This window comes from Delphinus delphis, chromosome 10 (genome assembly GCF_949987515.2).
Source record: "Delphinus delphis chromosome 10, mDelDel1.2, whole genome shotgun sequence".
Taxonomy (NCBI): Eukaryota; Metazoa; Chordata; class Mammalia; order Artiodactyla; family Delphinidae; genus Delphinus; species Delphinus delphis.
The window spans coordinates 69,186,905-69,213,830 of record NC_082692.2 but is presented as its reverse complement, the minus strand read 5'-3'; the positions used below and the strand labels follow the sequence as shown (position 1 = coordinate 69,213,830).

Below are 26,926 nucleotides of genomic sequence, written 5' to 3'. Positions count from 1 at the left end.
CTTTAGGATTTTCTACATGTTAGATCATGTCATCTACAAACAGAGATAACTTCTTTGTTTAAAATTTTGATGCCTTTTATTTCTTGCCTAATTTCTTTGGCCAGAACTTCCAATACTGTGTTGAATAAAGGTGGCAAAAGTGAGTATCCTTGTCTTATTCCTGATTTTAGGGGAAAGACTTCAGTCTTTCACCACTGAGTATGATGTTACCCCAAGGTTTTCATATATGACCTTTATCATTTTGAGGAAGTTTCATTCTATTCCTTGTTTACTGAGTGTTTTTATCATGAAAGGGTGTTGAATTATATCAGATGCTTTTTCTGCATCAGTTGAGACGATTATGTGATTTTTATTCCTTCATTCTATTAACGTGGTGTATTATATTGATTGATTTTCATATGTTGAACCATATTTGTGCAAATATGGTTCACAAATAAACCTGGGATAAATCCCACCTGGTCATGGTAAACAGTCCTTTTTAATATGCTGATGAATTCAGTTTGCTTGTATTTTGTTGAGAATTTTCACATCACTACTCATAAGAGATATTGGTCTGTAGTTTTCTTGTTAGTGTCTTTGGCTTTGCTATCTGGTTAATGCCTGCCTCACATGAGTTAGGAAACTTGCCCTCCTCTTTAATTTTTTGGAAGAATTTGAGAAGGATTGATGTTCATTCTGTAAATGTTTGGTAGAATTCACAAGTGAAGCCATTTTCTCCAGGGTTTTCCTTTTTGGGGAGGTTTTTGATTATTGATTCTATCTCCTTACTAATTATAGGTTTATTCATATTTTCTCTTTCTTCATGATTCAGTTTTGATAGATGGTATATTTCTGGGAATTTGTCTGTTTCCTCTAGGTTATCCAATTTGTTGGTATACAATTGTTCACAGTACTTTCTTCTCGTCTTTTTTATATCTGTAAAATCAGCGGTGATGGCCCCCCCCTTAAATTTCTGATTTTACTAATTTGAGTCTTCACTGTTTTTTCTTAGTTAACCTACCTAAACTTTTGATAAAAAATTTTTTTTAAGAATCAACTTTTGGATTGACTGTCTCTGTTGTTTTCCTGTTCTTTATTTCATTTATCTCTGCTCTAATCTTTATTATTTCCTTCCTTCTGCTAACTTTGGGTTTAGTTTGCTCTTCTTTTTCTAGTTCCTTAAGATATAAAGTTTGGTTTTTTATTGAAATCTTTCTTCCTTTTTAATGTAAGCGTTTACAACTATAAATTTCCCCTCTTAGCACTGCTTTTGCTTCATCTCATATGTTTTGGCATGCTGTGATTTTATTTTCATTTGTCTTAAAATATTTTCTAATTTCCCTTGTGATTTCTCCTTTGACACATTGATTAAGAGTGTGTTGTTTAATGTCCACATATTTGTGAATTTTCCAGTTTTCCTTCTGATACCGGTTTCTAGTTTTATTCTATTATGATCAGAAAAGATACTTTGTATTATTTCAGTCTTTTAAAATTTATTAAGATTTGTTTTGTGGCCTAACACATGGGCTGTCCTAGAGAATGTTCCATGTGCACTTGAGAAAAATGTATTCTGCTGTTGTTGGGTGGGGTATTTTGTAAATGTCTGTTAGATCCATTTGGTTTGTAATGTTATTCAAGTTCTTTATTTCCTTACTGGTTTTCTGTCTGGTTCTTCTATTATTGAAATCTGAGTATAGAAGTCTCCATTTATTACTATAGAACTATCTATTTCTCCCTTCAAATCTGTCAATGTTTGCTTTATGTATTTTGGGACTCTGATGTTGGGTACATAAATGAATTACATGTTTTAAAACTTTATTTATATAAAGGTCTCATTCAGGTCATACCATCTTATTTGCTTTGTATATTTTGAATCTATTTTTAGGATTCAACCATACTGATATGAGGTGCTGTAGTTCCTTCATTTTCACTGCCACGCGGGGTTTCTTTTTGTCTGTCCTGTAACTTTTTCTGTGTCATTTGTATTTCCATATACATTTTGAAGTCAGCATGTCAATTTCTAAAAAAAAAATCCTGCTGAGATTTGATTGGCATTGCATGAAAATCTATAAATCAATTTGGGGAGTACTGACATAACAATATTAGGTCTTCCTACTTGTGGTATCTCTCTCTATATATTTGGATCATCTTTAACTTCTATCAATAATGTTTTGTCATTTTCAGTGTATAGGTTTTGCACATATTTTGTTAAATCTAATACTAATTATTTCAAATTTCCTGATGCTCTTGTAAGTGGTATTGTTTTGACTTGTGGTGGCCCCACAGAGAGTGGGATCTACCCCCTCCCACCCATAATTTGTTTGAATGTTGGGACTGATGGTACCACACATGTGCCAAGAGGCTATGAAAAAGTTTATTACTCACATAATGGGGCTTTCTGGATAGAGCAGGGCAGGCATCCAAGCCAGTCTGGGATAGCTTGAGTGACAGAAAGGGGGAGTGGCCCTGGGGAGTGGGACCAAGGTGAGGATTCCTACATATGGGTTGGATTTGCATGATTTGAACTTACCAGCTGACACCTAAGGCAGAAATTCAGAGCCTTCTTACTGACTTGCTCAGATGTAGGGCAAGAGGGAGGGGTGGAGCTTGAAAGCTGTCAATGACCAAACATAAAAAATGGACTCAAACCCTTTACTACATTTAAAATTTCAGTTGGTCATTAATAGTATATAAAAATACAATTGAGTTTTGTATGTTGACCTTGTATCCTGTGATACTGCTAAATTCACTTATTAATTCCAGTAGCTTTCTTTGTAAATTACTTGGGAATTCTATGTAGATGATCATCTTGTCTGCAAATAAGGACGCTTATAATTCTTTCTTTCCAATCTGTATGCCTTTTATTTTTAATTAATTAAATAACCTTAAATCCCTGGTTAGGACCTTTAAACAGTGTTGAATAAAAGTGATTAGAGTGAACATCCTTGCCTTGTTTCTGATCTCAGGAGGAAAGCTTTAGTCTTTCACCATTGAGTACAAAGTCAGCTGTGGGTATTTCATAGATTCCCTTTATCAGGAAGTTCTCTTCCATTCTTTAAGTACACAGAGATTTTATGGATGTTGTATATATCCAAATGCTTTCTGCATTAACTATGATGATTGTATGTTTTTTCTTTTTTGGTGTGTTAAACCACTGACTGATTTTCAAATGTTGAACCGATCTTACATTCCTGGAATAAAACTCTAGTTGGTTATGATGTATGTTTTTTGTTTCTTGCTGGATTTGATTTGCTAAAATTTTGTTTAAGATTTTTGCATCTTTGTTCATGGTGCATATTGGTCTCTAGTTTTCTGGTGATATCTTTGGTTTTGGTAACAGAATACTGCTGGCTTTATAAAATGAGTTGGGAAGTGTTCTCATACGTTTTTTATAGAATTGATATTATTCCATCTTGAATGTTTCTTAGCTTTTACCAATGTAGTCTAGAGTTTTCTTTGTGGGAAAAATTTAAATTAATGAATTTAATTTTTTAAATAAATATATACAGCTATTTAGGTTATATAGTTCTTCTTGAGTGGACTTTGATAATCTTTCAAAAAATGTATCCATATCATCTTAATTATCAAATATATTGCCGTAAAGTTGTCATAATAGTCTTACTATCTGTACAATATGTAAGGATGTTCCCTCTGTCATTGCCAATGTTGGTAATTTGTGTTATCCTTCCTTTTTTCTTTGCCTGGGTAGAGGTTTATCAATTTTATTAATTGTTTTTAAGAACTTCATTTTGGTTTTGTTAATTTTTTCCATTTTTAAATTTGTTTTCAGTTTTATTGATTTGTACTGTTATGTTTATTACTTTCTTCTGATCACCATGGGACCAATTTTCGTTTTTTCTGACTTTTTAAAGGTGAAAGTATAAATCCTCAATTTGAGATCTGACTTTTCTAATGTAAGCATTTTAATGATGTATTTTTCATTCAAAGCACTGCTTTCCTACATCCCACACATTTCTGTCTGTTGTGTTTTCATTTTCATTCACTTCAAACATTTGCTAATTTCTCCTGTGATTTCTTCTTTGACTCATGGGTTATTTAAAAGTGTGTTGTGTAATTTCTTAATATTTAGGGATTTTTTCAGATATACTTTTATTATTTATTTCTAAGTCAGTTCTTTTGTGGGTAGAGAACATACTTTGTAGCATTTCAGTCCTCTTAAATTTGTTGAGTTTTTTAAAAATTTATTTATTATTTATTTTTATTTTTGGATGTGCTAGGTCTTTGTTGCTGTGCACGGGCTTTCTCTGGTTGTGGTGAGCAGGGGCTACTCTTCGTTGCAGTGCACGGGTTTCACATTGCAGTGGCTTCTCTTGTTGTGGAGCATGGGCTCTAGGCACATGGGCTTCAGTAGTTGTGGCACACAGGCTCAGTAGTTGTGGCACGCGAGCTCTAGAGCACAGGCTCATTAGTAGTTGCTCCATGGCATGTGGGATCTTCCTGGGCCAGGGCTTGAACCTGTATGCCCTGCATTGGCAGGCAGATTCTTAACCACTGTGCCACCAGGGAAGCCCCTGTTGAGATTTTTATAATGGCCCAGAATACTGTCTGTCTTGGTGATGTACACTTGTGAAGGACATATATTCTGCTGGTGTTTGGGTGTTCATACTAAGTGTTAATTAGGTCAACTTAGTTCATAATGTTTAAGTCTTGTATATTCTTACTGACTTTTTATCTAGTAGTTTTATCTGTTATGGAGAGGGGAGTATTAAAATCTCTAAGAGTAATTGTGTATTCATTTTTCATTTCAGTTTTATCAATTTATGCTTCATGCTGTGGAAGCTCTACTAGACACATATACACATATATCATATATCATATATCATCACATATACACATATATCATGATACATATATATCATTTCTTTATGATATATTGACCTCTTTATCATTTTGAAATGTCTTCTAAACCTTGGTTAATATTCTTTATACTTAAGTCTACATTGTCTGGTATTAATGTAGTCACTCACTTTTTTGTTTAGTGTTTGTGTAGTATATATTTTTTTTCCATTTTCTTCTGTGTTACTTATGCCTTTATATTTAAAGTGGGTTTTCCTAGTGGGCATAGAGGGAACCTACATCAACATAATAAAGGCCATATACGACAAACCCACAGCAAACATCATTCTCAGTGGTGAAAAACTGAAAGCATTTCCTCTAAGATCAGGAACGAGACAAGGATGTCCACTCTCACCATTATTATTCAACATAGTTTTGGAAGTCCTAGCCACGGCAATCAGAGAAGAAAAAGAAATAAAAGGAATCCAAATTGGAAAAGAAGAAGTAAAACTGTCACTGTGTGCAGATAACATGATTCTATACATAATCCTAAAGATGCCGCCAGAAAACTACTAGAGCTCATCAATGAATTTGGTAAAGTTGCAGGATACAAAATTAATGCATAGAAATCTCTTGCATTCCTATACACTAACAATGAAAGATCAGAAAGAGAAATTAAGGAAAAAATCCCATTCACCACTGCAAAAAAAGAAGAATAAAATACCTACAAATAAAGCTACTTAAGGAGGTAAAAGACCTGTACTCAGAAAACTGTAAGACACTGATGAAAGAAGAAATCAAAGATGACACAAACAGATGGAGAGATATACCATGCTCGTGGATTGGAAGAATCAATATTGTGAAAATGACTATATGACTCAAAGCAGTCTACAGATTCAGTGCAGTCCCTATCAAATTACCAGTGGCATTTTTTACAGAACTAGAACAAAAAATCTTAAAATTTGTATGGAGACACAAAAGACCCTGAATAGCCAAAGCAATCTTTTTTTAAAAATTAATTAATTAATTATATTTATTTTTGGCTGCATTGGGTCTTCGTTGCTGCATGTGGGCTTTCTCTAGTTGTGCTGAGAGAGGCAACTGAGAGGCAACTGAGAGGCAACTGAGAGGGCTACTCTTTGTTGCAGTGCACAGCTTCTCATTGCGGTGGCTTCTGTTGTTGAGGAGCATGGGCTCTAGAGCACATGGGCTTCAGTAGATGCAGCGCATGGGCTCAGTAGTTGTGGCTCGCAAGCTATAGAGTGCAGGCTCAGTAGTTGTGGTGCATGGGCTTAGTTGCTCCGTGACACGTGGGATCTTCCCAGACCAGGGCTTGAACCCATGTCCCCTGAATTGTCAGGCGGATTCTTAACCACTGCGCCACCAGGGAAGCCCCCAAAGCAATCTTGAGGGGAAAAATCGGAGCTGGAGGAATCAGACTCCCTGCCTTCAGACTATACTACAAAGCTACAGTAATCAAGACAGTATGGTACTGGCACAAAAACAGAAATTTAGATCAACGGAACAGGATAGAAAGCCCAGAGATAAACCCATGCACCTATGGTCAACTAATCTATGACAAAGGAGGCAAGGATATACAATGGAGAAAAGACAGTCTCTTCAGTAAGTGGTTCTGGGAAAACTGGACAGCTACATGTAAAAGAATGAACTTAGAACGTTCCCTAACACCATACACAAAAATAAACTCAAAATGGATGAAAGACCTAAATGTGAGACCGGACACTATAAAACTCTTAGATGAAAGCATAGGAAGAACACTCTTTGACATAAATCACAGCAAGATCTTTTTTGACCCACCTCCTAGAGTAATGGAAATAAAAACAAAAATAAACAAATAGGACCTAATGAAACTTAAAAGCTTTTGCACAGCAAGCTATAAACCAGACGGAAAGACAACCCTCAGAGCAGGAGAAAATATTTGCAAACGAATCAATGGACAAAGGATTAATCTTCAAAATATATAAACACCTCATGCAGCTCAATATTAAGAAAACAACCCAGTCAAAAAATGGGCAGAAGACCTAAATAGACATTTCTTGAAAGAAGACATACAGATGGCCAAGAGGCACAAGAAAAGCTGCTCAACATCAGTAATTATTAGAGAAATGCAAATCAAAACTACAATGAGGTATCACCTCACACCAGTTAAAACGGACATCACCAGAAAATCTACAAACAACAAATGCTGGAGAGGGTGTGGAGGAAAGGGAACCCTCTTGCACTGTTGGTGGGAATGTAAATGGCTACGGAGAACAGTATGGAGGTTCCTTAAAAAACTAAAAGTAGAATTACCATATGACCCAGCAATCCCACTACTGGGCATATACCCTGAAAAAACCAAAATTCAAAAAGAGTCATGTACCAAAATGTTCATTGCAGCTCTATTTACAATAGCCTGGAGATGGAAACAACCTAAGTGCCCATCATTGGATGAATGGATAAAGAAGATGTGGCACATATATACAATGGAATATTACTCAGCCATAAAAAGAAACAAAATTGAGCTATTTGTAATGAGGTGGATAGACCTAGAGTCTGTCATACAGAGTGAAGTAAGTCAGAAAGAAAAAGACAAATACCGTATGCTAACACATATATATGGAATTTAAGGGAAAAAAATGTCATGAAGAACCTAGGGTAAGACAGGAATAAAGACGCAGACCTACTGGAGAATGGACTTGAGGATATCGGGAGGGGGAAGGGTGAGCTGTGACAGGGCGAGAGAGAGTCATGGACATATACACACTAACAAACGTAAGGTAGATAGCTAGTGGGAAGCAGCCACATGGCACAGGGATATTGGCTCGGTGCTTTGTGACAGCCTGGAGGGGTGGGATAGGGAGGGTGGGAGGGAGGGAGACGCAAGAGGGAAGACATATGGGAACATATGTATAACTGATTCACTTTGTTATAAAGCAGAAACTAACACACCATTGTAAAGCAATTATACCCCAATAAAGATGTTAAAAAAAAAAAAGACACATGCACCCCAATGTTCATTGCAGCACTATTTACAATAGCCAGGACATGGAAGCAGCCTAAATGTCCCTCAGCAGATGAATGGATAAAAAAGATGTGGTACATATATACAATGGAATATTACCCAGCCATAAAAAGGAATGAAATTGAGTCATTTGTAGAGATGTGGATGGATCTAGAGACTGTCATACAGAGGAAGGAAGTCAGAAAGAGAAAAACAAATATCGTATATTAACGCATATCTGTGGAACCTAGAAAAATGGTATAGATGAACCGGTTTGCAGGGCATAAATTGAAACACAGATGTAGAGAACAAACATGGACACCAAGGGGGGAAAGTGGTGGGGGGAGGGTGGTGGTGTGATGAATTGGGAGATTGGGATTGACATATATACACTAATATGTATAAAATGGATAACTAATAAGAACCTGTTGTATAAAAAAATAAAATGAAATTCAAAAAAAAAAAAAAAAGAAACAAGAATCACGTACCACAATGTTCATTACAGCTCTATTTACAATAGCCAGGACATGGAAACCCCCTAAGTGTCCTTCGACAGATGAATGGATAAAGAAGATGTGGCACATATATACAATGGAATATTACTCAGCCATAAAAACGAATGAAAGTGAGTTATTTGTAGCGTGGTGGATGGACCCTGAGACTGTCATACAGAGTGAAGTAAGTCAGAAAGAGAAAAACAAATGCCGTATGCTAATACATATATATGGAATCTAAAAAAAAAAAATGGTCTGAAGAACCTAGGGTCAGGACAGGAATAAAGACGCAGACATAGAGAATGGACTTGAGGACACGGGGAGGGCGAAGGGTAAACTGGGACGAAGTAAGAGAGTGGCATGGACATATATACACTACCAAATGTAAAACAGAGAGCTAGTGGGAAGCAGCTGCATAGCACAGGGAGATCAGCTCCGTGATTTGTGACCACCTATAGGGGTGGGATAGGGAGGGTGGGAGGGAGACTCAAGAGGGAGGGGATACGGGTATATACGTATATGTATAGCTGATTCACTTTGTTACACAGTAGAAACCAAGACACCATTGTAAAGCAATTATACTCCAATAAAGATGTTAAAAAATAATAAAATAAAAATTAAAAACAAAGAAAGAAATATCGTATATTAACACATATATGTGGAATCTAGAAAAATGGTACTGATGAACCGGTTTGCAAGGCAGAAATAGACACACAGATGTAGAGAACAAACATATGGACACCAAGGGGGGAAAGCAGGGGTGGGGTGTGGTGGTGGGATGAATTGGGAGATTGGGATTGACATGTATACACTAATATGCATAAAATAGATAAATAATAAACCTGCTGTAAAAAAAAAAGTAAAAAAACCCAATAGTTAAAAGAAATAATCATCTTTAAATTCATCTTTTCCTTATAGTTTTTAATTTATAGGGGACATATATGATTGCCAATTTAATTTGAGAATTTTAAGTTAAAATGCAAAAATAAATAATAAAATGATATTTAGGTAAATTGATGGTCTAAAGCCAAAAAAATAAAATAAAATAAAGTGGGTTTTCTTTTTATGCAGACAGCATATATTTGAGTCTTGCTTTATTTTTTTAAATCCCATTTGGCAATCTGTGCATTTTAATTGAAGTATTTAGACTATTTACAATTCATACAATTATTGATATGGTTGGATTTAAATCTACTATTTTGCTGTTTGCTCTTATTTGTCCCATCTCTTCCTACTTTCTTCTACCTCTTTTGAATATTTTATTTTATTTATTACCACTATTTACTTATTAGCTACAATTCTTTTTTATTTAATTTTTTAGTGATTGTGTAAGGTTTTACAATATATAACTTAGCAATATATAACTTTAACTTAGCATACCTTCAAATAATATTATACCACTTCATTTCTGGTATAATAACCTTATAAAAGTATACTTGTATTTCTCCCCTCTCCCATTCTTTGTGCTTTTGTTGTTATATATATTTTAATGTTACATATATTATGAACCCTATAGTATATTTTAGTACTGTTGCTTTAGATAGCCAATTATATTCTAAAGAGATTAAAAATACAGGGAGAAGTGTATTGTATTTACCCACTGTGGTAGGCTTAAACAATGGCCCCGCATGATATCCATGTCCTTACCCTAGAGTCTGTGAATATGTTACCTTATATGGCAAAAGGGACTTTGCAGATGAGATTCAGAATCTTGAGGTGGAGAAATTACCCTGGATTATCCAGGTGGCCCCAATGATGTAATCACAAGTATCCTAATAAGAGGTAGATACTACTACAGAAATAGGAGTTGTGATGACAGAAACAAGAGGCTGCACTGATGCAAGAAAGGGGCTACTTTCTTGCAAGTAAGGAAATGTAGGTGGCCCCTAGAATCTAGAAAAGGCAAGGAAACAGATTCTCCTCTAGTGAGCTTCTAGAAGCAACCAGCCCAGCCAGCACCTTGACTTTAGCCCAGTGAAACTGATTTCATACTCTGGTTTCCAAAACTGTAAGAGAATAAATGTGTGTTGTTTTGAGCCACCATGTTTATGGTAATTTGTTACAGCAGCCATAAGAAACTAATACACTCACAATTTTTTACCATTTCCTATTGCTCCCCCTTTCTTTGTATAAATAGATTGAAATTTTTATCTGGTATCATACTCCTTTTGCCTGAGGAACTTCTTGCAGTGCACATCCAAGTGGTAATAAATTCTCTCAGCTTCTGTTTCTCTGAAGATGTCTTTATTTCTCCTTCATATTTGAAATATCTTTACTGGGTAGAGAGAATTCTGTTTACTGGTTGTTTGGGTTTTTTCCTCCCCTTTCAGTACTTTAAATTTGTCACTCCATTATCTTCTGGACTGTATATTTCCTTTATTTTTTTAATAAAAATTTTTGTATTGAAGTATAGTTGGTTTACAATGTTGTGCTAATTTCTGCTATACAGCAGTGACAGTTAAACACATGTATACATTATTTTTTTACTATTCTTTTCCATTATACTTTATCCCAGGAAATTGGCTATAGTTCCCTGTGCAATACAGTAGGACTTTTGTTGTTTATCCATTTTAAATGTAATAGTTTGCATCTACTAACTCCAAACTCCCAGTCCATCCCTCTCCTTCCCCCCTCCCCCCTCCCCCTTGGCAACCACAATTCTGTTCTCTATGCCTGTGAGTCTGTTTCTGTTTTGTAGATAGGTTCATTTGTGCTATAGTTTAGATCCCACTTATAAGTGATATCATATGGTATTTTTCTCTTTCTGACTTACTTAGTACGATAATCTCTAGTTGCATCCATGTTGCTGCAAATGGCATTATTTCATTCTTTTTTATGGATGAGTAGTATTCCATTGTATGTATTTACCACATCTTCTTTATCCATTCATCTGTCAATGAACATTTAGGTTGTTTCCATGTCTAGGCTATTGTGAATAGTGCTGCTATGAACATAGGGGTGCATGTATCTTTTGGAATTATAGTTTTGTCTGGGTATATGCCAAGGAGTGGGATTGCTGGATCGTATGGTAACTCTATTTTCAGTCTTCTGAGGAAGCTTCATACTGTTTTCCATAGTGGCTGCACCAATTTACATTCCCACCAGCAGTGTAGGAGTGTTCCCTTTTCTCCAGACCCTCTCCAGCATTTATTATTTGTAGACTTTTTGATGATGGCCATTCTAACTGGTGTGAGGTGTTACTTCATTGTAGTTTTGATTTGCATCTCTCTAATAATTAGCGATGTTGAGCATCTTTTCATGTACCTATTGGCCATCTGTATGTCTTCTTTGTTGAAATGTCTATTAGGGTGTTCTGCCCACTTTTTAAAAATCATTTATTGGATTTATTTATTTATTTTTAATAGATCTTTATTGGAGTATAATTGCTTCACAGTACCGTGTTAGTTTCTGTTGCACAACAAAGCAAATCAGCCATATGCATATACAAGTCCCCACATACACTCCCTCTTGAGCCTCCCTCCCATCCTCCCTATCCCACCCCTCATTCATCGCAAAGCACGGAGCTGATCTCCCTGTGTTATGCTGATACTTCCCACCAGCCAACTATTTTACATTCAGTAGTGTATATATGTCGTTGCTACTCTCACATTGCCCCAGCTTTGCCCTCCCACCCCATGTCATCAAGTCAATTCTCTATGTCTACCTCTTTAGTCCTGCCCTGCAACTATGTTTTTCAGATTCTTTTTTTTTTTTTTTAGATTCCATATATATGTGTTAGCATGCGGTATTTGTTTTTCTCTTTCTGACTTACTTCACTCTGTATGACAGACTCTAGGTCCATCCACCTCACTACAAATAACTCACCTTCATTTCTTTTTATGGCTAAGTAATATTCCATTGTATATATGTCACATCTTTTTTATCCATTCATCTGTTGATGGACACTTAGGTGGCTTCCATGTCCCGGCTATTGTAAATAGAGCTGCAGTGAACATTGTGATACATGACTTTTTGAATTACGGTTTTCTCAGGGTATATGCCCAGTAGTGGGATTGCTGGGTCGTATGGTAGTTCTATTTTTAGTTTTTTAAGGAAGCTCCATACTGTTCTCCATAGTGGCTGTATCAATTTACATGCCCACCAACAGAGCAAGAGGGTTCCCTTTTCTCCACACCCTCTCCAGCATTTATTGTTTGTAGATTTTTTGATGATGGCCATTCTGACTGGTGTGAGGTGATACCTCATTGTAGATTTGATTTGCATTTCTCTAATGATTAGTGATGTTGAGCATCGTTTCATGTGTTTGTTGATAATCTGTATATCTTCTTTGGAGAAGTGTCTATTTAGGTCTTCTGCCCATTTTTGGATTGGGTTGTTTGTTTTTGATACTGAGCTGCATGAGCTGCTTGTAAATTTTGGAGATTAATTCTTTGTCAGTTGCTTCATTTGCAAATATTTTCTCCCATTCTGAGGGTTGTCTTTTCATCTTGATTATTGTTTCCTTTCCTGTGCAAAAGCTTTTAAGTTTCATTAGGTCCCATTTGTTTATTTTTGCTTTTTTTCCATTTCATTAGGAGGTGAGTCAAAAAAGATCTTGCTGTGATTTATGTCATAGAGTGTTCTTCCTGTGTTTTTCTCTAAGAGTTTTATACTGTCTGGCCTTCCATTTAGGTCTTTAATCCATTTTGAATTTATTTTTGTGTATGGTGTTAGGGAGTGTTCTAATTTCATTCTTTTACAGGTAGCTGTCCAGTTTTCCCAGCACAACTTATCCAAGAGGCTGTCTTTTCTCCATTGTATATTCTTGCCTCCTTTATCAAAAATAAGGTGACCATATGTGTGTGGGTTTATCTCTGGGCTTTCTATCCTGTTCCATTGATCTATATTTCTGTTTTTGTGCCAATACCATACTGTCTTAATTACTGTAGGTTTGTAGTATAATCTGAAGTCAGGGAGCCTGATTCCTCCAGCTCTGTTTTTCCTTTTCAAGATTGCTTTGGCTATTCGGGGTCTTTTGTGTTTCCATACATATTGTGAAATTTTTTGTTCTAGTTCTGTGAAAAATGCCAGTGGTAATTTGATAGGGATTGCATTGAATCTGTAGATTGCTTTGGGGTGTATAGTCGTTTTCACAGTGTTGATTCTTCCAATCCAAGAACATGGTGTATCTCTCCATCTCTTTGTATCATATTTAATTTCTTTTATCAGTATCTTATAGTTTTCTGCGTACACGTCTTTTGTCTCCTTAGGTAGGTTTATCTAGGTATTTTATTCTTTTTGTTGCAGTGGTAAATAGGAGTGTTTCCTTAATTTCTCTTTCAGATTTTTCACCATTAGTATATAGGAATGCAAGGGATTTCTGTGCATTGATTTTGTATCCTGCTACTTTACCAAATTCATTGATTAGCTCTACTAGTTTTCTGGTGGCATCTTTAGGTTTCTCTATTTATAGTGTCTTGTCATTTGCAAACAGTGACAGTTTTACTTCTTCTTTTCTGATGTGGATTCCTTTTATATCTTTTTCTCCTCTGATTGCTGTGGCTAAAATTTCCAAAACTATGTTGAATAATAGTGGTGAGAGTGGACAATCTTGTCTTGTTCCTCATCTTAGAGGAAATGGTTTCAGTCTTTCACCCTTGAGAATGATGTTGGCTGTGGGTTTGTCATATATGGCCTTTATTATGTTGACGTAAGTTCACTCTATGCCTCTTTTCTGGAGGGTTTTTATCATAAATGGGTGTTGAAGTTTGTCGAAAGCTTTTCCTGCATCTGTTGAGATGATCATATGTTTTTTCTCCTTCAGTTTGTTAATATGGTGTATCACATTGATTGATTTGCATATATTGAAGAATCCTTGCATTCCTGGGATAAACCCCACTTGATCATGGTGTATGATCCTTTTAATGTGTTGTTGGATTCTGTTTGCTAGTATTTTGTTGAGGATATTTGCATCTATGTTCATCAGTGATATTGGCCTGCAGTTTTCTTTCTTTGTGACATCTTTGTCTGGTTTTGGTATCAGAGTGATGGTGACCTCGTAGAATGCGTTTGAGAGTGTTCCTACCTCTGCTATATTTTGGAAGAGTTTGAGAAGGATGAGTGTTAACTCTTCTCTAAATGTTTGATAGAATTTGCCTGTGAAGCCATCTGGTCCTGGCCTTTTGTTTGTTGGAAGATTTTTAATCACAGTTTCAATTTCAGTGCTTGTGATTGGTCTGTTTGTATTTTCTATTTCTTCCTGGTTCAGTCTCAGAAGGTTGTGCTTTTCTAAGAATTTGTCCATTTCTTCCAGGTTGTCCATTTTATTGGTATATAGTTGCTTTTAGTAATGTCTCATGATCCTTTTTATTTCTGCAGTGTCAGTTGTTACTTCTTTTTCTTTTCTAATTCTATTGATTTGAGTATTGTCCTTTTTTTTCTTTATGAGTCTGGCTAATGGTTTATCAATTTTGTTTATCTTCCTCAAAGAACCAGCTTTTACTTTTATTGATCTTTGCTATTGTTTCCTTCATTTGTTTTTCATTTATTTCTGCTCTGATCGTTATGATTTCTTTCCTTCTTCTAACTTTAGGGTTTTTTTGTTCTTCTTTCTCTAATTGCTCTAGGTGTAAGGTTAGGTTTTTTATTTCAGATGTTTCTTGTTTCCTGAGGTAGATTTGTATTGCTGTAAACTTCCCTCTTAGAACTGCTTTTGGTGCATCCCATAGGTTTTGGGTCATCATGTTTTCATTGTCATTTGTTTCTAGCTGTTTTTTGATTTCCTCTTTGATTTCTTCAACTATCTCTTGGTTATATAGTAGTGTATGGTTTAGTTTCCATGTGTTTGTATTTTTTACAGATTTTTTTCCTGTAATTGCTATCTAGTCTCATAGCGTTGTGGTAGGAAAAGATACCTGATACCATTTCAGTTTTCTTAAATATACCAAGGCTTGCTTTGTGACCCAAGATATGATCTATCCTGGAGAATGTTCCATGAGCACTTGAGAAAAATGTGTAATCTGCTGTTTTTTGGATGGAATGTCCTATAAATATCAATTAAGTGCATCTTTTTTAATGTATCATTTAAAGCCTCTGTTTCCTTATTTATTTTCCTTTTGAATGATCTGTCCATTGGTGACAGTGGGGTGTTAAAGTCTCCTACTATGATTGTGTTACTGTCGATTTCCCCTTTCATGGCTGTTAGCATTTGCCTAATGTATTGAGGTGCTCCTATGTTGGGTGCATAAATTTTTACAATTGTTATATCTTCTTGGATTGATCCATTGATCATTATGTAGTGTCGTTCTTTTTCTCTTGTAATAGTCTTTATTTTAAAGTCTATTTTGTCTGATATGTGAATTGCTACTCCAGCTTTCTTTTGATTTCCATTTGCATGGAATATCTTTTTCCATCCCCTCACTTTCAGTGTGTATGTGTCCCTAGGTTTGAAGTGGTTTTCTTGTAGACAGCATATATATGGGTCTCATTTTTGTATCCATTCAGCCAGTCTATGTCTTTTGGTTGGAGCATTTAGTCCATTTACCTTTAAGGTAGTTATCAATATGTATGTTCCTATTACCATTTTGTTAATTGTTTGGGGTTTGTTATTGTAGGTCTTTTCCTTCTCTTCTGTTTCCTGCCTAGAGAATTTCCTTTAGCATTTGTTGTAAAGCTGCTTTGGTGGTGCTGATTTCTCTTAGTTTTTGCTTGTCTGTAAAGGTTTTAATTTCTCTGTCTATTCTGAATGAGATCCTTGCTGTGTAGAGTAATATTGATTTTAGCTTTTTCCCTTTCATCACTTTAAAATTTTCCTGCCACTCCCTTCTGGCTTGCAGAGTTTCTGCTGAAAGATCAGCTGGTAACCTTATGGGGATTCCCTTGTATGTTATTTGTTGTTTTTCCCTTCCTGATTTTACTATTTTTTTGTGTGTTTAATTTTTGATAGTTTGATTAATATTTGTCTTGGCACGTTTCTCTTTGAATTTATCCTGTATGGGACTCTCTGCACTTCCTGGACTTGATTGACTATTTCCTTACCCATATTAGGGAAGTTTTCAGTTACAATCTCTTCAAATATTTTCTCAGTCCCTTTCTTTTTCTCTTCTTCTGGGACCCCTATTATTTGAATGTTGGTGCATGTAATATTGTCCCAGACGTCTCTGAGACTGTCCTCAATTCTTTTCATTCTTTTTTCTTTATTCTCCTCTGTGGTAATTATTTCCGCTATTTTATCTTCCAGGTCAGTTAAACATTCTTTGGCTCAGTTATTCTGCTATTGATTCCTTCTAGAGAATTTTAAATTTCATTTATTGTGTTGTTCATCATTGTTTGTTTGCTCTTTAGTTCTTCTAGGTCCTAAAAGTTTTTTTTTTTTTACATTCCCTTTCTGATATTTCATTGTTAGTGTAAAGAAATGTGGGGAGGGGAGGGATAGTTTGGGAGTGTGGGATTGACATTTACACACTGCTATATTTAAAATAGACAACCAACAAGGATCTGCTGTTTAAAAAAATGCAAACAATTTCTGAATGTTAATCTTGTATCCTGCTACTTTGCTGAATTCATTTATTAGATCTAGTAGTTTTTGTTGAAGTTCTTAGGGTTTTCTATATCTAGTATCATGTCGTCTGCATATAGTGTCAGTTTTACCTCTTCCTCTCCAATCTGAATACGTTTTATTTACTTTTTTCTTTTCTGATTGCTGTGGCTAGGACTTCCAATACTATGTTGAATAGAAGTGGTGAGAGTGGGCATCCTTGTCTTGTTCCAGATTTTAGCAGGAAGGGTTTCAGCTTTTCACCATTGAGTATTATATTGGCTGTGGGTTTGTCAGAAATGGCTTTTATTATGTTGAAATATGTTCTCTCTGTACCTACTTTGGTAACAGTTTTTATCATGACTGGATGTTGAATTTTGTCAAATGCTTTTCTGCATTTATTGAGATGGTCATGTGGTTTTTGAATTTTCTTTTGTTTATGTGGTGTATTACATTGATTGATTTGCATATGTTGAACCACCCTTTTGAACTTGGGATGAATCCCACTTCATTGTGGTGTATGACCTTTTTTGTGTGTTGTTGGATTTGGTTTGCTAATATTTTGTTGAGGATTTTTGCATCTATATTCATCAAAGATATTGATCTGTAATTTTCTTTTTTGGTGGTATCATTGTCTGGTCTTGGTATCAGGGTGATGGTGGCTTAATAGAATGTCTTTGGGAGTGTACCCTGCTGTTGAATCTTTTGGAAGAGTGAGAAGGATCACTATAAGTTCTACTTTGTATGTTAGGTAGAATTTGCCTGTGAAGCCATCTGGGCCTGGACTTTTGTTCATAGGGGGTTGTTTTGTTTTGTTTTTTGTTTGTTTGTTTTTACAGATTCTATTTCATTTCTAGTGATCAGTCTGTTCAAATTAACTATTTCTTCTTGATTTAATTTTGGTGGGCTGTATATTTCTAGAAAGTTGTCCATTTCTTCTTGGTTGTCAAATATGTTGTCATATAATTGTTCATAGTATTCTCTTACGGTTTTTTTTTTTAATTAAAAAAATTGTTTTTTGGCCACACCATGCATCTTGCAGGATCTTAATTCCCCAACCAGGGATCAAACTTGGGCCCAGAGCAGTGAAAGTGTGAAGTCCTAATCACTGGACTGCCAGGGAATTCCCTCTCTTATGTTTGTTTGTTTTTTTTTTCTTTCTTGTATTTCTGCAGTATCAGTTGAGATTTCTCCTTTTTTATTTCTTATTTTATTTGGGTTCACTCTCTTTTCTTCTGGTGAGCCTGACCAGAGGTTTGTCAATTTTGTTTACCCTTTCAAAGAACCAGCTCTTGACTTTATTGATTTTTTTTCTATTTTTTTAATCTCTATTTTATTTATTTCCTTCTGCATCTTTATTATTTCCTTCCTTTTGCTGACTTTAGGTTTCGTTTGTTCTTCTTTTTCTGATTCTTTTAGGTGGTATGTTAGGTTGTTTATTTGAGATTTTTCTTATTTTTTAAGGAAGGCCTGTATCACTATGAACTTCCCTCTAAGAACTGCTTTTGCCGCATCCCATAAATTTTGTATGATTGTCTTTTCATTGTCGTTTGTCTCAAGGTACTTTTAAATTTCCTTTTTGATTTCCTTGTTGACCCATTGGTTTTTTAGTAGCATGGTGTTTGGTCTCCATGAAATTATTTTTTTCTCATTTCTTTTCCTGTGGTTGATTTCTAGTTTCATGCCGTTGTGGTCAGAGAAGATGCTTGAAATAATTTCTATACTCTTTAATTTGCTGAGATTAGTTTTGTGCCCTAGTATGTGGTCAATCCTAGAGACTGTCCCATGTGCACTTGCAAAATATGTGGGGTTTTCTTTGATGTGATATCCTGAAAATATCAATTAAATCTGTTCTGTTGTATCATTTAGGATCTCTGTTGCCTTATTGATTTTCTGTCTAGGAGATCTGTCCACTGATGTGAGTGGGGTGTTAAAGTCTCTTATTTCATTCCCATCAGTTTCTCCCTTTATGTCTGTTAGTATTTGGGTGCTCCTATATTGGGTGCATATATGTTGACGAGTGTAAAATCCTCTTCTTGTATTGATCCTTTTACCATTATATAGTGTCCTTCTTTATCTTTCTCTGTGGCCTTTGTTTTAAAATCTATTCTGTCTGATATGAGTATTGCAACTCTCGCTTTCTTGTCATTTCCGTTTCCATCCCTTCACTTTGAATCTATGTGTGTCCTTTGCCGTAAGGTGGGTCTCTTGTAGGCAGCATATTGTAGGCTCTTTTTTTTTTAATCCAGTCTGCCACTCTACGTCTTCTGATTGGAGGGTTCAGTCCATTGACATTTAAGGTAATTATTGATATGTATGTATTTATTGCCATTTCAAGTCTTGTTTTCCAGTTGACTCTATGTTTCTTTTTTGTTCCTTTTTCTTTTTGTGGTTTGATGATTGCCTTTTATTTTATACTTGTGTTCTCTTCTTTTTGTTTTTTGTGAATCTATTGTATGTTTTTGATTTGTGGTTGCCCTGTTTTTCAAGTATTTTAACCCCTTCCTGTATCTTCTTGCTTTAGACTTATAGTCTTATAGGTTCAAACACATTCTTGAAAAAAAAAACAACTGCATTTTCTTACTCTCCTTCCCCACATTTTATGATTTTGATGTTCTTTTTTACATTTTCATGTTTATCCTTTTGCTGTTCTTTTGTTTATCATCGCTTTCACAAATAGGTTTTCGTTTTTGTTTTTTTCTTTTTGATCTGTATACTGGCTACTTTAAGTGATTTACTTTCCAATTTTGATTTCCTTCTTTTTATATCTTCTTGCTTCTTTTCTATCTAAAGAAGACCTTTCAATATTTCTTTTAGGTTAGGTTTAGTATTGCTGTATTCTTTTAGTTTTTGCTTGTCTGAAAAATTCTTTAATTTTTCTCCTATTCTAAATGATATTCTTGCTGGTTAGAGTATTCTAGATTGCAGATTTTTCTCTTTTAAGGCTTTAAAAATATTTTGCTACTCCCTTCTGGCCTGCAGTTGTTTCTGTAGAGAAATCAGCTGATAGCCTTATGGGGTTTCCCTTGTAATTAACTCTTTGTTTTTCTTTTGCTGCCTTTAGAATCCTCTCGTTATCTTTAACTTTTGCCATTTTTATTATCATATGTCTTGGTGTAGGTCTGTTTGGGTTCATCTTGTTTGGGACCCTCTGTGCTTCCTGTACCTGGATATCTGTTTCCTTCTTTAGGTTTGGGAAGTTTTCAGCCATAATTTTTTCATATACATTTTCAATCCCCTTTTCTCTCTCTTCTCCTTCTTCCCTATTATGTGTAGATTGGCACGCTTTATGTTATCTTATATTGCTTTCGTTTTTTTTTTTTCATTTGGCTTTCTGTCTGCTGTTTTGATTGGGTAATTTCCATTATTCTGTCTTCCAGATCATTTATTCTTTCTTCTGCATTATGCATTCTGCTATTCATTGCCTTCAGCTCAGCTTTCATCTTAGCAAATGAATTTTCTAATTTTTCCTGGCTTCTCCTTATAGTTTCTAGTTCCTTTTTTACAGTAATCTGCATTTCTCTGATAGCCTTTCTTAATTCCTTCAGTATTTTCATTTTCACCTCCTTTTTTTTAACATCTTTATTGGAGTATAATTGCTTTACAATATTGTGTTAGTTCACCTCTTTTTTGAATTTGGTGTCTGTTAGACTGAAGAGGTCTGTTTCATTGCTTGTTCCTTCAGGGGAATTCTCTTGGTCTTTTAACTGGTGGTGGTTCCTCTGCTTCTTCATTTTGCTTATATTTCTCTTACTCTGTGAGTTTAGGAGAAACAGTTATCTACCGTAGTCTTGGAGGGCTATTCATATGCGGGAGCGTCCCTATGTGGCATGTGTGGGTTTAATATTTTTTTGGTGTCAGGGCTGTTTTTGGTTTGGATGCTTGCTGTCTGTTTCCTCAGCGTGTACTGGCCGTTATCCCCTTGCCAGGTGTGTGCAGGTGTGTGGCCCACGCGGGCTCCCAGGAAGGCAGGGGCAGTGTTTGGTGCCAAGTCAAGGGACCCTCAGTGGCAGCAACGGTCCATGCCCGTCTCTGAAGTCCAAGGTGGCAACGGTGGCTCGCACCTGCCCTCAGAGTTCCAGTAGGCGGTGCCCTACATGGAGAAAGAAGCTCCTATGGTGGCCCTGCCCCTGTCTTTCATGCCACCCAACAGTAGCGCCTTGCCTCTCTGGCGGGCCCAGGCTTCTTCCCATACTCCCTCAGTTGTGGTGAGCACACCCTGGCCCCCACAGGCTGCCTTGACACAGCCAATCCCAGTCCTCTCCCTGGTCTGACCTGTGAAGCCCAAGCCTCAGCCCTCAGTCCCTGCCACCAGTGAGGGGACTTAGCAGTGTGCAGAAACATTTCCTTTTTCACAGCTCCCTCCTGGGGGCACAGGTCCTGCCCCAATTCCTTTCTCTCTCTCTCTCTCTCTCTTTTTCTTTTGTCCTACTCACTGATGTGGAGATTTTCTTGCTCTTTTGGAAGCCTGAGGTCTTTTGCCAGCGTTCAGTAGGTATTCTGTGAGAATCGTTCCACATGTAGATGTATTTTTGATGTATTTGCAGGAGAAGGTGAGCTTCCTGTCCTACTCCCCCACCATCTAGATCCGATCCTGTATTGTAAGTTTTCTGATGAGAAGTTTGCAGCCACTCTTAAATTTATTCCTCTGTACATATGTTTTTTTTGGGGGGGGGGCAGCTGCTTTGATGATTTTTTTCTGGGGTTTCCGCAATTTGACTGTGATGTACCTAGATGTGTTTCTCTTTGTATTGATCTTGCTGAAGATGCTCTAAGCTTCTTGAATCTCTGGTGTTTTTGTCTTGCATTAATATTGGGAAAGTCTTAGCAATTATCTCTTCAGATAGCTTTTCTCCCCTGTTCTTTCTCTGTCCTTCTCTGCCTCTCTCCCCTTCTCCCTCTGCTTCTCCTCTCTCCCCCTCTTCTTTTTTCCCTTTATCCCTTTCCTACTTCTGGGACTCCAGTTGTCTATACTTTAGACAGTTTGATATCATCCCATGCTCTCAGTTGCTCTTTTCTCTCTCTCTCCCTCTTTCACTCCTTCTTCTCTTTTTATTTCCCTTTGGATAATTTTTATTAACCTAATGTTCAGTTTCACTTATTCTTTTCTATGTCCAGTCAACTTATTCATTTCTGGTAATTAAAATTTTTTTTTTAATTTTTAGCAGTTCTGTTTGTGCCTTTTTTAATAGTTGCCAACTTTTTGCTGAAATTGCCTATCTGTTCAACATGTCCACCTTTTCAACTAAATCTTTTAAGATGTTAAACTTGGTTATTTTAAAGTCTTTGCTTGATAGTTCTAACGTCTGGATGCGTCCCCTTGGTCTGGTTCTGTTAACTACTTTTCTCTTTATAATGAGTCATTTCTTTTTCTTATTTCTGTGTCTATTAATTTTTTTATTGAATGCGTGACCTTGTGTGTACCAGGATAGTAGGGACTGAGGTAAATAGCGTTTATGCCTAGAAAAGGGCATGCGTTTCATTCTATCAGGTCGTTAGTGTGGAGTGTTGAGTCAACCCAGTTGGGAGTTGTGCCGTGGGCTGCTGCTGCCTTGTGCTAGCACGAGGCCTGGAGTGCTGGAAGGTTCTCAGAATTCCTGCTTCAGATTTAGCTTTTAGGAGGCCTTGCTGCCTCTTTCTCCTGTGCCTGCAGGAATGGGGTGGGGTGGGTGGCGTGGAACCTTTCTCTCCACTCTCACCTCTTAGTCTGCCTCCAGTGATAGGCTGCTGCTGTTACTTGATATAGGCTCGTGGAAGGGGTCGAGGAATTTATCAGGCTTTTCCTGAGGTTTTCCAGTTCTCCTGTTGCAACCTCAGTCTTCAGTGGGCCTTGTGTGCCTGAGCCTCATGGGTGGGGCTTTCTCAGAGGTTCCTGTGTCAGTGGAGGTCTTGATGGGATATCTTGACTCTTTTCCACCTCTGTGCACCGAGCATGTTGGGATTAATATGAACATTGTTGGGAAATGAACATTGTTGGGAAAGGATACTCCAGAAGTTATTGGTGTTTGTTAAAACTCCAGCACTCAACAGAGTGATCTTAAAAGATTGTAGCTCTGACCCCATCACCTGCTGAAAAGCCCTCTCATGCCCTCTGGGGCCCTTAGGTCAAAGGCTTTGAGCTCTTTAGTCTCCAGCCTCTCACCCTGACCTTCCTTTGGTTATTTATGTAAGTCTTATCTGTCTCCCTAGTCCCAGACCATCAGTTTTGAGAGCAGATGCCTTGTTTTCTGAGTATTGCTAGAGAGGAAATGGTGCCTGGCACGTGGTAGGGACTCAGCAACTGTCTTACTGTCTTGAACAGATGAGGAGTGAGGGTAAACCTGGAAAGCCCCTGTTTTCCAGCAGGTAGACTCCTGCCCGGCCTCCAGGTTCATGCACAGACGTCACAGGGAAGCCTTTCTGGGGACCTCCCCACTCCAGTGCCCCCAGCCGTGTGCTCGTCGGTCCCACAGGACTGATATTCCTGCTTGTGCTTCCGCTCGTTCCTCCTGGTTCCCCAGGGCAGTGACGTGCCAGCCAGGCCTGCCCCACCCAGCGCCCGGCAGGCACCTGGCAGGCCTGCAGGGGCCCTTTGCTGCCCTAGCTTTGGGCTGATTCTGCAGTGCATGCTGAGTTAAACTTCTCAAAACCTCTTTTTCTGTTTTAGGGAAAGTGAATCGTCACATTCGCCCCGTGGAAGTAAGAGGACTTGGGCTGGAAGCATGTGGTGCATCCTTCGAGGCTGGAGGCGAGGGAGCCTGGGCCCATGGGGAGCCCTGGGGCAGCACTGGCCCCGGGGCATCCGTGCTCTGGCCAGCGAGCGCCCCCGGATTGGGGGTGAGTACAGCCACGTGGTGGTGGGTGCGGGCTCCGCTGGCTGCGTGCTGGCCGGCCGGCTCACGGAGGACCCCGACAAGCGAGTGCTGCTGCTGGAGGCCGGGCCCAAGGATGTGTTTGCGGGGAGCAAGCGGCTCCTGTGGAAGATCCACATGCCCGCAGCCCTCGTGGCCAACCTGTGCGATGACAGGTACAACTGGTGCTACCACACGGAGCCGCAGCCGGGCCTGGACGGCCGCGTGCTGTACTGGCCACGTGGCCGGGTCTGGGGCGGCTCGTCGTCGCTCAATGCCATGGTCTACATCCGTGGGCACGCTGAGGACTACGAGCGCTGGCAGCGGGAGGGCGCGGCGGGCTGGGACTACGCGCACTGCCTGCCCTACTTCCGCAAGGCGCAGGCGCACGAGCTGGGTGCCGGGAGGTACCGCGGCGGCGACGGCCCCCTGCGGGTGTCCCGGGGCAAGAGCGGCCACCCGCTGCACCGCGCGTTCCTGGAGGCGGCGCAGGAGGCCGGCTACCCCCTCACCGAGGACATGAACGGCTTCCAGCAAGAGGGCTTCGGCTGGATGGATATGACCATCCACGAAGGTAGCGCGAGGCCTCCGATTCCCCATCTCCCAGGTTCCTCCTCTAAAAACGAAACGCTGCTCTATCACAGTCCCGACCCTCCTGCCCCCACCTGTCATGGTCAGTAAGTGTGGACAGACTGGGACTGGTTTGAGGTGGAGGGGATATGACAGATTACACTGGCGACAGGCCACAGAATACCATTCAAAGCCAATGAGAAGTGACTTGGAGATGGTGACCCCTTGGGCATCCTCTGGTCCCTGTTGGTGTGGAATGAAGAGGCAGCTCTCCGGCCACACAGCCCCAAGTTTTAAAGCCTTACAGATGGGCGTACTGAGGCACAGAGCAGTGACGGGCCTTGCAGCAGGGCAGAGGCAAGGCCCGGGTGGACCCAGGGCTCTCATTATCAGCCACTCCTGGTCTCTGTCGTCCTGTCAAGGGTGAGGGATGTTTTCCCACCTGCATCCAGGGGCCCCGGGTAGATGTGGATGTCAGCTGGACAGGGTATTTTGGTCTCAGCCTTCCTTTGAAGGCAGAACTTGCACAGTCAGGGGAAGGGCGAATTCCCTCTTTCTGCAGTCCTTCCCTACCTCCCCCTCCATGATAGGTGCCTAGGGAACAGGCTGGGGCTGTGACTGATCTCCTTGCTCTGTCCTGCAGGCAAGCGCTGGAGCACGGCCTGTGCGTACCTGCATCCGGCACTGAGCCGCCCCACCCTCACGGCTGAGACCCAGACATTTGTGAGCAGGGTGCTGTTTGAAGGTACCCGTGCAGTGGGTGTGGAGTACATCAAGAACGGCCAGAGCCACAGGGTGAGTGAATGACCACCACATGGGCAGCTCACATGGCAGGGAGGGAGTGGGCAGTGACCCCGTGGTCATGCTCAGTCAGTGTGGGTGGGTAGGAGTCATGTCCGTGTCTCCATCAACATGATGATAAGGAGTGAGCGGCTGGTGGCAACAGCCTGAAAGACTGTCCCCAAGAGTTGGTGGCCTGGCAGAGGTGAGGAAGCCCCAGTCTAGCCACCTGCACAGGGCCCGTGGTGCCCGGGCATGAGTGCCCCCATGAACCTTTTTCTGCTATTGCCTTCCACACTTGTCCAGAAATTGATAGGTTTATATCAGAGGCTTTAAAAACCGTACCTGTGATCACACTCCCTACTTCTGCACTGTGCTGTTTTCCACTTAGGGGCATGTGGGGATTGTTCTGCATCCCACGTGAAGATGTCGCTCACCATGTGCTTTATTTAAACTGCTTGTTTGAGTGCCTGCTTCTATTTATCTCATTTAAGCTCTAGAGTCCTGTTTTTAAGACCATCGTTACTGTCAGGCTGTTGCAGAATACATCAGAGGATGAACCACGCTTGATTCATGATCACACACTCCCACAGCTGCACGTGTGGGCTACTTTCACCTAGGGGCGCCCTGAGCGTCCTCTTCCCTGCTCCGGAGCCTGTGGGCAGGATCCCCACCCACCATGTGGGTGTGTCATGCCAAGGCCGTATTCTTGGGGTTCTGACTGGCTTTTCTGGGAAAGTGTGAGCTGCATGGCCCCTCGCCTCTTCCAGGCTTTCGCCAGCAAGGAGGTGATCCTGAGCGGAGGTGCTATCAACTCTCCGCAGCTGCTCATGCTGTCGGGCGTGGGCAATGCAGATGACCTCAAGCAACTGGGCATCCCGGTGGTGTGCCACCTTCCTGGTGAGCTCCCTTCCCCACTGCGCCCCAGAGGTGTCCCTGTTAAATACAAGTTATTATACTTTATTAGCATGGAGTGGGGAGTGGACAGGAGTCAGGGCTCCTCAGAACTGTCACATTGTTCCCGCGAGCCTGAAGGTCCCCCAGGCCTCGCTGGACTCCTACCCCCAGCGAAACCCCAAGCTTTTGTGTCGTTTTCCTCCCTTCCCCAGACATCCCATCCCTCTCAGTAGCGAGGCACCTCTAGCAGGGAGCATCCGCCCGTAAAGCCCACTGGGCCAGGCTCAGGCAGGTCAACAGGGCAGCCGTGTGGCAAGAGGGGTCCGGGCCTTTGTGTTGTCCATCCTCAGGACACACCAGCTACCCTGACATGCTGTTCATGTTCAGATGGTTCTCCCAGGCCTAATATTTATTTCATAGACTGTTTCTGATGCCCTTTGGAGCCTGTCCCTGTCCCTCTTGCCCTCTCTTATAACTCAAGCTCCCAGAGCTTGAAGTTTTATCCTAAGAGGTCTTTGAAAGTGCTGGTCCATGACAGTGACCCGCCCAGTGTCCCGTTTAGCTTGGATGGGCTCATGCTGGGTCTGCACAGCATGACAGGCCTGCTTCCCTCCTTCCCCAGGCCAGGGGTGAGGGTGCAGGGTCAGCCATTCTGGGACAGCTCACTGGGTGGTGCCGGCTGGAGGCGTGGGCACTGCCCCGGTGGAGGGTGCTGGCTTAGCAGGAAGGCACCTGGATGGTTACAGGTGCTGCCCTGGGAGCGAGTGTCAAGGGCAGGCAGCTTTGGCAGCATCCGAGAGGGCCAGACATGGCTGGGAGTGAGGGAGTGGTGTCCCTGGGAATGAGCAGGAGCTGGCCTGGCAGATAAGTGGGTGGAGGAAAAGTTTTCCAAACCAGGGGATGTTGAGAGGCCGGCTAAGCCCCTTTGGGAGACGTTTTCCTAACCACCCCCTCTGGTTCCAGGAGTTGGCCAGAACCTCCAAGACCACCTGGAGATATACATCCAGCAGGCGTGCACCGCCCCCATCACCCTCCACTCAGCACAAAAGCCCCTGAGGAAGGTCCGGATCGGCCTGGAGTGGCTCTGGAAGTTCACAGG

The 26,926-nt window shown here is 39.9% G+C and overlaps 1 protein-coding gene across 3 annotated transcripts in view; it reads left to right on the top strand.

The window, feature by feature from the left end:
- The window catches only part of CHDH (choline dehydrogenase), a 62,489-nt gene that overhangs the window by 17,351 nt on the left and 18,212 nt on the right, over positions 1-26,926 (top strand). For all 3 annotated transcript variants that reach the window (XM_060022697.1, XM_060022696.1, XM_060022698.1), the window contains exons 2-5: positions 23,397-24,154; positions 24,794-24,945; positions 25,701-25,830; positions 26,791-26,925. In XM_060022697.1, the coding sequence (XP_059878680.1) occupies positions 23,452-24,154; positions 24,794-24,945; positions 25,701-25,830; positions 26,791-26,925 (1,120 nt within the window). In that variant the 5' untranslated portion in view covers positions 23,397-23,451. The remainder of the gene's footprint in view (positions 1-23,396; positions 24,155-24,793; positions 24,946-25,700; positions 25,831-26,790; position 26,926) is intronic.